At 33.8% G+C, this 14,345-nt stretch overlaps 3 protein-coding genes across 3 annotated transcripts; 1 reads left to right on the top strand and 2 right to left on the bottom strand.

Annotated features, from left to right (window-relative positions):
• Positions 1-339: 339 nt before the first annotated feature.
• Positions 340-1,003, top strand: LOC146955152 (uncharacterized). Its single transcript, XM_085747855.1, has 2 exons — positions 340-619; positions 741-1,003. The coding sequence occupies exons 1-2, from the start codon at positions 340-342 to the stop codon at positions 1,001-1,003; spliced, it is 543 nt and encodes a 180-aa protein (XP_085603981.1).
• Positions 1,004-3,279: 2,276 nt separating this feature from the next.
• On the bottom strand, positions 3,280-5,198 carry LOC146955151 (cytochrome P450 93A3-like). The gene is made up of 2 exons (XM_085720336.1): positions 4,161-5,198; positions 3,280-4,001 (listed from the first exon to the last, which is right to left on the bottom strand). The coding sequence occupies exons 1-2, from the start codon at positions 5,076-5,078 to the stop codon at positions 3,378-3,380; spliced, it is 1,542 nt and encodes a 513-aa protein (XP_085576462.1). The 5' UTR covers positions 5,079-5,198; the 3' UTR covers positions 3,280-3,377.
• Positions 5,199-11,861: 6,663 nt separating this feature from the next.
• On the bottom strand, positions 11,862-14,095 carry LOC146955150 (3,9-dihydroxypterocarpan 6A-monooxygenase-like). The gene is made up of 2 exons (XM_085720321.1): positions 13,085-14,095; positions 11,862-12,663 (listed from the first exon to the last, which is right to left on the bottom strand). The coding sequence occupies exons 1-2, from the start codon at positions 14,063-14,065 to the stop codon at positions 12,040-12,042; spliced, it is 1,605 nt and encodes a 534-aa protein (XP_085576447.1). The 5' UTR covers positions 14,066-14,095; the 3' UTR covers positions 11,862-12,039.
• Between the last annotated feature and the right edge of the window lie 250 nt (positions 14,096-14,345).

Here is a 14,345-nt window from a genome sequence, read left to right as displayed (position 1 = left end):
TGTATTGTTTTTAAAAAGCTTTTAAGAACCATTGATCTTCAATCTTCATATCCTTGATCCTTCAAGTGATGTCTTGGTTTGTCGATTTACATGATTCCTCACTGCAAAACACCCAAAACACCTATAGAGTTGCATGATTTAGGATAAAAGTGAATTACAACGACTCGAATGAAAACAATACAATAAGTTCCTCAAACAATTGAGAACTCATATAACTCACATGATTTCCTCATATCAAGTGATGAGATTTTTCAACCATGTGCACACTGTAAAAAGACAAACCATCCTCAAATAAGATGTTGGTGGAGGCCTGATGTCAAGTGCAGAAAATGTGGCAACATGGGACATGTAGAGAGAATATGCAGGTCAAAATCAGATGAGGCAAAGATATCCATGGAGCAACAAGAAGAAGAACTACTTTTTGTTGCAAAATGCTTTGCTACAAGCAATAGTTCATGTGACTCGTGGTTAATTGACAACGGCTGCACAAATCATATGACCAATGATCATAAGCTCTTTAAAGAGCTTGACAAAACCGTTGTTTCCAAAGTAAAAATTGGAAATGGTGATTTCATCTCAGTCAAGGGAAAAGGGACGGTTGCTATTGAAAGTTTATCCGGTATGAAATATATTTTTGATGTTTTATTTGTGTTACATTGATCAAAATTTGCTTAGTTTCCCACAACTTGTTGAAAAGGGTTTCAAAGTCATATTTGAAGACAATGTGTGCTTGATCAAAGATTTTAAAGGTGAAGATGTATTTAAGATTAAAATGAGAGCTAAAAGTTATGCTCTAAATAAGCCAATAAAGAAGTCGTTGCTGGAAACTTATGAGTATTTTGATGATGACATAGCTGATGTTGACACAGAGAATGTTCCAATTAGAAGAAGCAATGAGTTCTTGGTGAAAGAGTTCAAAGTTGATGATCAAGGGGTTGATGTGTTAACAAAGGCTTTACCAAAAGCAAGATTTGAAATATTAAAAGACAAGCCAGAACTTTGAAGCAAATAAGGCAAGGAGGAGATTTGTATGAATTGCCTTAGTATTCCTTAGTATTTTCATTTATGATATTATTAAGTTTTTTATGAGACATTAGTGAGTTGTCTTCAGTTATGTTTTGTTTTAAAGACAATAATCTTAGGAGTTTCTTTTTGTTTTAAGTTATGTTTCAGCTCTATTTATAGAGCATTAGAGTGTTTGTAATGGTGAGCTTTATGTTATAAACATATTTCTGTCTTCCAATATATCATTTCCATAATACTTTTTCTCGCATATCGCCCTTCTAAAACCAACACATGAGGACAATAACAACATGCTTAGCATCAATGTTGTAAACAAATGTATTTGAATCACCTAACGCATACTTATAAAGTCCACCATTACAAGGGACATAGATATCAACATCACAAGCAAGCGGTATAAGAAAAATTTCAAAAGCATCAATAATATCATCGCGGTTGAATAGTCAGTCAACACTGACTTTTTCCTTGGTGAACAAACTGCTATTTCCACACAAGGTGTGTTGAAGTTCCTTGTCGCTTCAGTTTCCTCAGGCATCTTCAGAAAACTTTGATCTGGAGGTTTCGGCAGCGACAGTGGTGTTGGAGTGTATATGCAAGCATCAGAAAAACTCCCCCACAAAAAAGTTTTCTAAGAGCCATTGTACACGCCATTTATAGCAAATCACTCCCTCTTTGTTTTTTCGGTGGCTTCGCAAAGATCACGCGAGAGGATGAAAATGGGGTCGCTGTACAGAACAAATTCCCAATTGTAACAACAATGAGATTCGGTGGTTGTGGTACTGCTTTCTCGCACTTCGATAGGGTTGGAATGGTGATGACGTCTAGTGGCCTATGGCAGAGCAAATGGAATGGAAATGTCATAATAGGTTGTTCGAGCGCTGACGTTGGAATTCCCTCTTTGTCTGGTAGCTTCGGCGGTGGTAACACATTTGAATTCTCAACAATCGAGGGTATGTTCACATGTCTCTCTCTTGATGATTTCCAATCCAATGAGTTTGACACCGGTTGTGGGTTGACATGATACTGTTAGTACCAACTTGTGCAACTCCTTCTTGTTTCATTTCAGACCACTTATAGTCGAACTGAGCTTGCAGCCATTGCCATTATGATCCGTAACTGGATAGATATAAACCCGTGGATTCTCTCATTTTCGCTGTCATGGACTGCGGAAGACTCTGCAAGCAAGGCTGTTTGTTAGTCTGTAGATTATCATATCAATCTTGTTAGGCTGTATTTGTAATGTTTTTCCTTTATCTTGTTGGAGATGTTCCGAACACTCTGCTCACTCTAAATGTAGCTCTTGTGGCATTTGCTTTGATTGAATGAATTTCCTTTTACCGTCAAAAAAAATAATAATATACAATCTAGTTTTAAGATTAAACCTGTGCATGCTAGACTTCAAGTAAGAACTCATATTATAAGGTCGTTGCATTCTTATTATCTAGTGAGACCAAATTAGTCTTTTCTCAAGACCAAGTCTTTTCTCAATACCAAATCTTCAACTCTATAAAAAGTATGCACAAAAACTTACAAAACAAATTTCAAAATCACTAACCCATAATTTATATATGTGCATGCCATCTAACTAGAGTGATCCTCCTATCTCATTAACTAGGCAGAATTTGATAGAAAAATTTACATGAAGCCATAGGTACATTTTATCAAACTATGACTTTTTACAGCCAAACATCTCATTTGCAGTAGCAAATAAAATTCAAATTTAGTGGTTAAACGATATGTTGATACAACAATTCTTGCAAATTTTGTCCCTTTGCTCTCCTTCTACACATTATTTAATACAACTTTATTTTACTATGTAGGTTCAAGGTTATTAATTTATTTAATATATTTTCTCTTGATAATTCTTTCCAGAATATCATTGATTTTAGGGTTAATTAAGTAAATGTTCCCTATAAATATTCAGAATTTTGTTTTTAGTCCCTACAAAATAAAATCACACTTTTTAGTCCCTATAAAATTTTCCATCAACATTTTAAGTCCCTATAAAATTTTCCAACAGCATTTTTAGTCCCTATAAAATTTTTCCATCAGCATTTTTAGTCCCTAAAATGCTTAAGGAAAATGTCATGGGGACTAAAAAGTGTGATTTTATTTTGTAGGGACTAAAAACAAAACTGTGAATATTTATAGGGACTAAAAACTTAATTAACCCTTGATTTTAAAAGTCAATCAAAGAGATTATATGTAGGAATGAAAAAGAAAACAGTCACAATGACTTAGAAAGTACATAAAATAACTTAGAAAGAACAAACATCTTCAAAAGTGCAAACTTATCAATACATGAACAAGATAATTAATTTCAAAGCTAAGTAAGGTTTCATTTTATCCATAGTCTACTCACCAAAAGGAAAACAATTAAAACGAGGAATAGGGACACAAATCAAAGGATGAGCCCTTGGAAGGCTCGTAGCTGCTTTCTCATCCATGTTAACTCTTCCATTACCACCAACCTTCCATTCAAAACACTGAATCATGGCAGCAAGATTTGTTGGAACAGCTTGAAGTGCTAATGAAGCACCAGGGCAAGACCTTCTTCCAGTTCCAAATGGCATAAATTGGAAATTCTGTCCCCTTACATCAAACTTATTATCTTCACTCATAAACCTCTCTGGTTTAAACTCATGTGGATTCTCCCACAATTTTGGGTCCCTTCCCAGCGACCACAAATTACTAAATAAAATAGTCTTCGCTGGAATCTCAAACCCGCAAACATTACAATTCTCAGATGATTGTCTCACCACTACTGGCACCGTAGGGTGAAGTCTTAGTGTTTCTTTGAGTGTAGCTCGCAAATATGGAAGATTGGGGAGATCAGACTCTTGAATTAATCTACTCCTCCCTATTTGTGAATCAATCTCTTTCCGTGCTTTCTCCATCACATGTGGGTTGTTTAGTAACTCAGCTAGAGCCCATTCGATTGTTGTTGCAGATGTCTCGGTTCCTGCCATGAATATGTCCTGCATAAATCATACTCTAAAATTATAATTTGTATAGTAAAAAAACAACATAATTTGCTACCTAAATTAGATGCTCCTTTCATGGATGTTGCGATATTTTCGGGGCTAAAGATTATGTATATTTCGTCAATCATGGAGGAAGTTGGAAAACTTGCTTACCAAGATGAATGCCTTGACATTCTCTCTTGTCAACTTTATTTCGGTGTTCTCATTCTCATGCATTTCCAACAAAATATCAAGCAGATCCCTAACATGAGCACCTTCACCCTTTTCTTTCCTTTTCTTCCTTTCCTCTTGATGATCCCTTATCACCCTCTCCATCAATGTGTCAAACCTCTCCATAACCCCTTTAAGCCTTTTGTTAAACCCCTGCATATCCCAATTCTTAAAAAACCAAATAAAATCCGACAAATTAAACCTCCCTGAAAGCTCTACACTATCTTGCACCATCTTCCTAATGTCTTCCACATCACTATCATTTTCCGCACATGTTTTACTCATTGCCATACTTGTGATGATTCTATTGGTAAGATTCAAGAGCTCGCCGCCAACATTAACAGCCTCACGGGCTTCCCCTTTCGTCTGCAGAAGTCTCAGAAACCTCATAGTTTCTTTTTGCCTCAGGGGAAGAAACTTGTCTAGGGTTCTGCCACCAAGAAGCTCAGACATGCATATCTTTTTTATGAACTTCCAGTATTCACCATAAGGTGCAAATATGAAATCCTTTGAGCCATATGTTAAGTTGTGAATAACTAAACTTATAAAGCGATTCGAGAAGGAAGATTCGTGAGTTTTAAGAAACTCCTTGACAATGTCCGGACTGGAAATTACTACACAAGGTATAGAGCCAATGAAAAGTTGCATTATGGGTCCATAACGAATTGAAAGCTTATGAAAACTTTGATGGGGAGGTAACTTAGCTATAAGGTGAAAATGTCCTATGATAGGCAGAGCAGGAGGTGTGGGGGGAGTACTAGGATGATTCTTGTTCTTCTTTCTAGTTAGTATGGCTCGAATTGCAATGGTAGAGAGTAGCCAAACGAATAAAACTCTGAAATAGTATAGCATTTCAGCCATACTTGAAAAATATGCTGGTTATGACCTATGTCAATGGATTCATGTGGCACTACCTCTATTTATATCCATAGATAGATGATGTGGTATATGCAGTTTTATGAGACAACAAAATCATAATAAGTTGTTTTGGCTTCCCACGCGTTATCAGTTGGTCTAATTAGTATGTTAGCTAGATTTGATATAATTTGCATACATGATTGACCTTTTTTTACATATTTTTTAGTTTTAATCTTACTTTTAGCCCTATATATTTTAAAAGTCTCATATTGGATGAGATATGCCCTAAAGATATGTTTATAAACGAGGGCATCCTCACCTTAACGATTTTTTTGGTAAGGAACCTTAAAAGACTGTTTTGTGGAGTTGTGTTAGGTTCAACCATAAATTCTCAGATGCAATCAAAGCCTCCTCAAAGATCAGTTGTACCACATGCTATTATATTTCCGCTTTCGTTTTACCTACCATTTATTTTTACGCACCAAATTTAGTAGTGCTGGGTGTAAGAGGGGTTTTATGATATTGTGTTAGACTCAACCACCACTTCTAAGAGGGTATCAGAGCCTCCTTTAAAATCCATTAGACCACGTGTTATCAGAATTCTGGGTTACCCAACATTTATATTCACGCAGCAAACCTAATAGTGCTTGACACGAGGGGGTAAATTAAAGAGTCCCACGTTAGTTGGGAGATGGTATGAACTAATATTTATAAGATAATTCTTAGTGAGATAATATCAATATTTTAAAAAAAAAAATTGTACTTGTAAAAGGCAATATTATAATGGATGTAGCTAATCTGGCAAAACCACTTGTGAGTGGAAAGATCAAATACCATCAAAATACTTACAAAATAGCGAGGGACATTAAGTGTGACTAAATCTCAAACTAACAATGTAGTCCCTAAGGTCCATAAGGTCATAGTCATGGCCATTATTAACTCAACCAAAAATACTAATTATGGTTACCAACTCAACCAAAAATACTAATTATGGTTACCAACAAAAAATATTAAGGTGAATGTATTTTATTTTATTTTCTTTTTACTTTCAAAATAAAGTTTTGTTTTATAAATTACGTAATTTGGATTTTTATCCAATTTTGCACTTTTAGTTAGTTCATATATATCACGAGAACTTTTCATTGTACCATTATAAGGAAAGATAATTGAATTTCTACACTATTTCACACACCACACATTGTTCGTTGGATATAAACCGTGAACAAATTTCACATCAGAAACTTGGTAGTATAGTTCACCTGTTCTTATAACTAATAAATAAGTTCATTAAGAAAAACAAAATAAGTAACAACTGACATCTAATTGATCATGGCTTAATGGGAAGAAAAGTGCAAAAAATAATAATAATGCTTTGTGCTCAAAGAAGTTACGTAATTCTAAAAGTTAAAGGCTAATTTATTTCACTGATATTCGGATTTGATGCGTGAACACTACGGTTTTGACCTAACAAGCTAAATTCCACTTAGTTAAGGCAATGACAATTATATTATGTGTTATGTTTTGAGTTATATGATTGAAAAAGACTGCAGCTGTTGTATAACCAAAAGCTAAATTTAAAAACCAACATCAAAATTGTTGGTTGTGAATTCGAACTCAACTCATACCAAGAATTTAGATGCATGATACAAATATAAAAAAAAAAAAAAAAAAAAAAAAACATAACCAATAGTAACAACAACAATAGATCAAGCAATCAAGTGTAAAGAAAATTCACAAACATATTCAAAGATCAATGGCAAGGTAGCAGAGGAAGAACACACCAAAGTGTTTTATATAGCTAGTTCGGTCAAATATGACGTACATCCGGTGCAGAGAGAACAACTCTAAAATAGACTATGAAATGAAAGATATAAAGAGATTATAAGAAATTAGATCTAGTAACTCTTAAAGAGCTATAACTAATTTGTACATATTTATCAAATCATTCAACCCACAATGAGATCCTAAGATAAATCCAGAAAGAAAACATAGATAATGTTACTAAACCCTAAAATCTCAACCAAAAGTACTCCCTAAACGTTCCCACTTTTAGACTCTCAAGATTACACAACAAAATGATGAAAGAATACTTAAATATAATTCGGGATTCAAGGCAAATCGCCTTGCGCTAGAGAAGTCGCCTCATGATGACCCAGAGATGTTGCACAGATCGCCTCACGATAATTTATTCACTCCAATTTCTCATGCCATCAAGAAATTCTTTGATTTGATTCACTAACTTCCATACTTTAACCAACATATTTAGATAGGAAAGATATAAAATTTGGAATATTATTCCAAACTGATTTAATTAGAGCTACTCAATCTAGACTGAGAACATCCAACATAGGCTACCAAGTCGACACTCTCCTCAGATTTGCATCAACAGATAGACCAAGCTATTTAAGCAAAATCGAGCCCTTCACAAAATTTAGAAAAATAAGCTACCATAAGCATAAATGATGGTTCAACATTAACCCCCAAGACTCTACTCTTATAAAAGTTAATCTAAAGCCTCGAGAAATACTCAAATCACCATAGAAGTGCTTTCATTCTCGATAGATTTTCTTCGCAAGCCTCCCTCCCTAATAAAAGTGTATCATTAGCATTTTTTATCGCTAAATATTTTTAAAACAATTCAAAATTGAAATTACTGAATTTCTTGATTTTTCTACGAAACAAATAATTTTATAATAACATTGTAGTGATACTTGTGACAACTTGGAAAAATTAGTTTATTCTGGTAACTTTCCAACTTAAAAAAACAGAATAAATGAATCTTAACATTTTTTAATTAATCGTTAAAATTCTAATTTAATGCACCTTAAATTTTCAGGGTTAATCAATTGGGTTAAATCTAGTGGAAATGGCTAAACTCTCATAACATGGCGAACTAATATTAAAATTTTGACTAAGAGAGGTATCCATATTTGGTGTCCAACACACTTCAAATAGGATTATTTGTAGTGGATCTAGCAAATGGAAAACTGATTTTTTTTTTCCAGATCTTTATTCCTTGGCATTTAAGAAATGAATGAATTTATCCTTATAATCTACTGGTTGAACTTAACTTTTACTGAGGGTTGAAAAATTGTTCATACAGTGACCGTGTTTGAGAGTGTGCAACAAATGACAATGGCAACCTACAAAGCTAACAATTGAAGCAAAAATAAATTCAACTAAGAATAAATCTAGAACTTATGTGTACAGAAAACAAATAATTATTCCAAAGAACAAGATAAAGGAAGTAAATGTTCAAACACACTAAGTTTTGTACTCAGGTCAACCTAAATTGACCTACGTTTGGGGGAGATAGTAGCTCTTTAATTATTTGTCAATGAGTATTTACCAGGGATAAAACATTGTTACAAAAAATACGCGTCAATTATTCTCCAAGAACAAACCCTAATTCCTACAATTTCCTTTTTCCTCAACCCTCAAGTATAATCACTCAATTAAATATTGAGAGAAAGCTTTTGATCCTTCTTTCAATGAAATTTTAGTATCTAAGGTGCGTAGAGTATGTTTCCCAATTCTAGAATATCTCCTAAAAGGACAAAACAATTATCCTTTAAGTTTTCTAAGAATTCTCTCTTCTGGTTCTCACTCTAAGTTACAAGAAATATTAAATATTGTTGTTTTATACACCAGAACCCCGAAACTAAAACCGGAGAAAATTAGTGGGCGCCTGGTAGAAAATGTTTGCCCCGAGCTAGTCTCTGTTTTCGTGGCTGATGCATGGTAGGGTTGTTTGCACGTGGCACTTTACAACAGAATGTATTAAGTCATATTAAAACAATTCTCCACCTTGCCTTCAAATCACCGGTGATGTTAATTTGACTATCAACGAAGACACATTTCACAACTCTAGCAACAAGCTTACACTTCATGATATGCGAAAATGCCAGAGCTCGAAAAACCTTCATATTCGAGTAATTAGCATGTTTTTCAATCTAAACTTGCACATGATCTTGAAGTCTATTCTTGTTATCAGACATATGTTGATCGAGTAAATTGTCGTGTTCACGACTTCACCCCATAAATTTCTGGGAAACTTAGCTCCATAAATATACATCTCACAAGGTCCAAAATTGCCATATTCATGCGTTTAGATAGTTCATTTTGTTGTTGTGTTCCAGCATGGTCCTATGGCTCTTGATACCTTTTGTTTTTTTACAAGACTGGTTAAATTGCTCCGAAAAAACTCTTGGCTATTGTTAGTTCTTAACACATTCAATTTAGTTTCCATTTGGTTTCCAACAAAGGTATGTTATTCCTTAAACTTTTCAAAGATATCATTTTCATTTTTTTTTAAATCTAAACCCATACTCTCCTTGAGAAATCATTAATCATGGTGAAACAATAGAAACAACCCGCATGAGTTTCTACTTTTGACGGACCCAAAAGAACCAAGTGAACATACTACTCACAAACATAGCTCTATGTTGTTTGGCTAATATATAATTATCACAAAATTTTAGTTTTGATTTATCATATCGTAGCAAACTTTGTTTATCTTAACTAAAATTGTTTCACTGACATGCCCTATTCTCCAATCCCATAACCTAGTTTTACAAGTGAACGACCAATAATAGGAGAACAATCTAAAATGTGCAACCCATGAATTCTGGTCCCCTTACCTCTTGGCCAATTCCAGTGTCCTATCGTAATTCATCGAACATTCAAATTGATAACAAATTTCACTTAAGTTCGAGATCATCATGTCGTCAAACAAAAAAAAAAAAAACTCACGACTGTTAAACATTTTAAGACAAATGGAACACTCACCTTGAACATGGCCGTCTCCAGGGAGGTGCAAACAACTCTATTTGAGCTGGGCCTCCCCAATTTTGGGGTCCAAAATTTTTTATTTTTTTTTATATATATAATGCACTAAGATTTTAATATACACCACTCCGATTCAACTCCCGTGAGGGCTGATTTTTGTTTTTTTATCATTTAAATTTTTTTCCAGCATAATAGGCCATCTTTTTTGCCTAATTTTTATGGATTTGAGGTTTATATATCATAAATACTATCTCCTATTCTTCCAATAAGCTTTAACAACAAACATTATAATTATTTCTTAAAAAGAACAAACATTATAATTATTCTCTCAAAATATAAAGTAAAAAACATTATAATTGTTTTTTGCTCTTTTAAAAAAAATTGTGTTTTTATTTTGACTAAGGGCCTGTTTTTATTTGAGAGTCGAGCCTCCATTTTTGTAGGAACGGCCCTGACCTTGAACCTGACATTTTTTACCACTTCTAAGGCAAATCACTGCACTTTTTTTCATCTATGGACCCTCAATGTATTCCATCCCAGGAAACATGCATGTGATAAGACCATTGAGAGTTCATAACCCAACCTATTTCCGTTTTCAAACTTTTCACCACTAATGCACCCCACATGTTTATAACCATCCTCTAAGACAATTGCAACTTGTATGGAATCGTCATATACCCCTTCTCAAGACAATCTGGGAAAGGATTCCCTGCAGTGACTTTACCGTCCAGTGAAATCATAGCCATACAAAAAGATAGAGAGAGAATGAAAAGAAAAGAGAGATGGAGTTTTAGTGGTCTAGATTTAAACTGGAGAGTGTCCAATGAAATCTCCACTGGAGGAGATCTGTTCCAGACAATCTCACTTGAAGTGAATAGTCTTTTAACAATTAAAGCACTTATACTTAAACTGACCAATCGCCTTTGACATATTTCTCTTGAGACACTCAAGCCATCCCTTCTATCTACCACCTTCAAGTCTTTAAGCGTGGTTAGCTCCATGATCCTAATCTCCGAGTGGACCTCCTCTAAGGTAATCATAGCTTCTTTTCCAAAAATTATTTCATCCTACAAGTGCTCAAAAGATCTAAGCAACGAACTCATCAGTGAGAATAAAGTTTTATCCTCATCATCAAAGTTCACCTCAATATTCTGTAAATCATCAATGATTTTGTTGAATTTTGTCAATTACTCTTTGATATGATTTTAGGTGAGATTGCAGGTGAGATTCTTACCTAAACATATACTTTATATACTTTTTTGAGAGGATATACTTTATATAGTGATATTTATTTTTAATTAAAAATATGATAAATTTGTTAACAACAATATCTTATAAAAGTATTTTTTTTTTTCCTTTCGTAAGTGCTTTTCTTTTAAATATTGTAGACCGAATCATTTGAGTCAATTCAGTTTAAAATATACAACTTATTTTTAAACACTAAGTTATTGGACTGAATTTTTCTAAATATTCTAATAAAGTTGGTACTCCCAAACCTAATTTTTCTTCTTTCAATTCATTTGTTTCAACCTATTTTCTCATCCTTTTAAATTAAAACCCTCTCTCACCAAGTTTACTCACACCTGATTAGAACATGGCTCTTTTTGATGATTTTTCACCCAAGTTTCCTCTCACACCAACTACTGGTTTTACATGTTATTTATAATTTTATTAAATGATAACCTCCAAATTATTTAAGATCTTCAGCTCTTGATCGAACAGTACCAAACCATCCAAATGAATTATATTCAAGATGCAATCAGATACATTCTTCTTGAGAGAATCAAATGCATACTTCCTTCTTGACTGTTAAATGCATTTGGAATCTCTGTTCTTCTATTGTAGAGCGAATATTCGATCATCCTTTGCTTCTGTTGACTTGAAATTTTAATTGCTTCTAGTCAGGTATACATAGTGTCTTTTTATTTATACTGTGTCTATAGTCTATAACTTCGAAATAAAATATAAAAACATCTGTACATGATTTTCTCAATAGACTTGCGGAAAGAAAATTAGATAGATAGTAAATATATAAAATAAATTTTGCAAGAACATATATCTTACTAGTGGGACGATTGCAAGATTACTACACCTTAAAGAGAACAATTATTTTTTGCTAGAGCAAAATATTACACTTATATCAATACATATATGGTGCCATTTAATAATTGATAGTCTATTCCCCAAAAGGAAAGCTATGAAAACGAGGAATAGGGACACATATCAAAGGATGAGCCCTTGGAAGGGTTGTGGAAGGTTTCTCTTCCATGTTAACTGTTCCATCACCACCAACTTTCCATTCAAAACACTGAATCATTGCAGCAAGATTTGTTGGAACAGCTTGAAGTGCTAATGAAGCACCAGGGCAACCTCTTCTTCCAGTTCCAAATGGCATAAGTTGGAAATTTTGTCCCCTTACATCAAACTTATTCTCTTCATTCATAAACCTCTCTGGTTTAAACTCATGTGGATTCTCCCATAATTTTGGGTCCCTACCCATTGACCACAAATTAACAAATAAAATAGTCTTCCTTGGAATCTCGAACCCACAAACATTACAATTCTCAGATGATTCTCTCACCACTAATGGTACTGTAGGGTGAAGTCTTAATGTTTCTTTGAGTATAGCTTGCAAATATGGAAGATTGGGAAGATCAGACTCTTGTATTAATCTACTCTTTCCTATTACTGAATCAATCTCTTCCCTTGCTTTCGCCATCACATGTGGGTTGTTTATTAACTCTGCTAGAGCCCATTCGATTGTTGTCGAAGATGTGTCTGTTCCTGCTAAAAATATGTCCTGCATAAATCAAAGTCTAAAATTATAAATCATTTAGGTAATTTTCAATTGCAAAATATCATTCTATTTAAAATTTCGCGAAAAGCTCTCCAACATTTTCACCAACGAAATAGTGTCATGGCGCCTATGTGTGCAGTGACTGGTGCGCCAATGAGGCACATACCATCATCCGCTAACAAGAGAGTGATTATTGATGAAGTAAGGGATTGAATTGAAACAAATAACAAAAGTATTATTTTAGGTATTTGCTCGTTTAGATAATATCTTTCTTATATTTAAAAACTAAACGGTTTGAAACACATGAACTTTTAAAAACTAATTGGTATTCAAGGAAGAAATAATTTTTTATTTTTTCTATTCACAAATAATTGAGGTATACATGCATATGAAAGTTAATATGGAAGTTAGGAGAATTGCTTACAACGATAAAACTTGTGACATTCTCTTTGTTTAACTTTATCCCAATCTCAGTGTTCTTGTTCTCATGAATTTCCAACAAAATATCAAGAAGATCCCTAACATGAGAACCTTCATTGTTTTCCTTTATTTGCTTCCTTTCCTCTTGACGGTCCCTTATCGCCATCTCCATCATTGTTTCCATCCTTTTCTGCATCCCTTTAAGCCTTTTGGAAATTTTATACCTATGCAAATTCTTACAAAACCAAATATATTCTAACATACTAAACTTCCCTGCAAGTTCTGAAAAATCTTGAACCATGTTCCTAAGGTCTTCAACATTACTATCATTTTCATTAAAAGTTTTACTCATGGTCATCCTTGTTATGATTCTATTGGTGAGATTCAAGAGCATGCCACTGACATCAACAGCTTCGCCGGCTTCCCCTTTCTGCTGCAGAAGTCTCAGAAACCTCACGGTTTCTTGTTGCCTCAACGGACGGAATTGATCAATAGTTCTTCCACCAAGAAGCTCTGACATGCATATCTTTTTCATGAACTTCCAATATTCACCATAAGGTGCAAACATGAAATCCTGTGAGCCATATGATAAGTAGTCAATTGCATAGTTTATTAAGCGATTCGAGAAGAAAATTTCATGGGTTTTAAGAAACTCCTTGGCTATTTCTGGACTAGAAATTACTATACAAGGCACAGAGCCTAGAAAGAGTTTCATTATGGGTCCATATTGAATTGAAAGCTTGTGAAAACTTTGGTGAGCTGGTAGTAACTTAGACATAAGGTGAAAATGTCCAAATATAGGTAAAGCAAGAGGGCTTGGTGGAGTAAGATGTTTCTTGTTCGTCTTTCTAGTAAGTAGGGTTTGAATTGCAATGGTGGATATTACCAAAACTAAAAAAAGTTGTATATAGTATTGCATTTCAGCCATACTTGAAATTTTTGGAAGTAAAATACGGTGATTTAGGTGGCTTTGAAGTTGAAACATAAACTTAGGGGAAACACATTAACCTTTTATGTAAATGAATACACATGGCACTACTTATATAATTTGATACCGATAATATCAAATTATCGGTTGGTCAAACTATAGACTGTTCGATTTGATATTTGCATATACTAATTGATATTTTTTTTCTTTGTAAATTGTTGAATAGCTTGAAGTTTAGTTGGGTACCACCGTAAACAAAATTCATTCAAAAATTCGATTTTATTTTTAAATAAATTAATATAAAAATATGACATGACATTGAATAATTTGATGATTG

Source organism: Medicago sativa, chromosome 1 (genome assembly GCF_051527215.1).
Source record: "Medicago sativa cultivar Bolivia chromosome 1, Bolivia_mono, whole genome shotgun sequence".
In the NCBI taxonomy this organism is placed as follows: Eukaryota; Viridiplantae; Streptophyta; class Magnoliopsida; order Fabales; family Fabaceae; genus Medicago; species Medicago sativa.
Note: the sequence above shows the minus strand (reverse complement) of the source record. Positions and strands in the feature narration are given on the sequence as shown.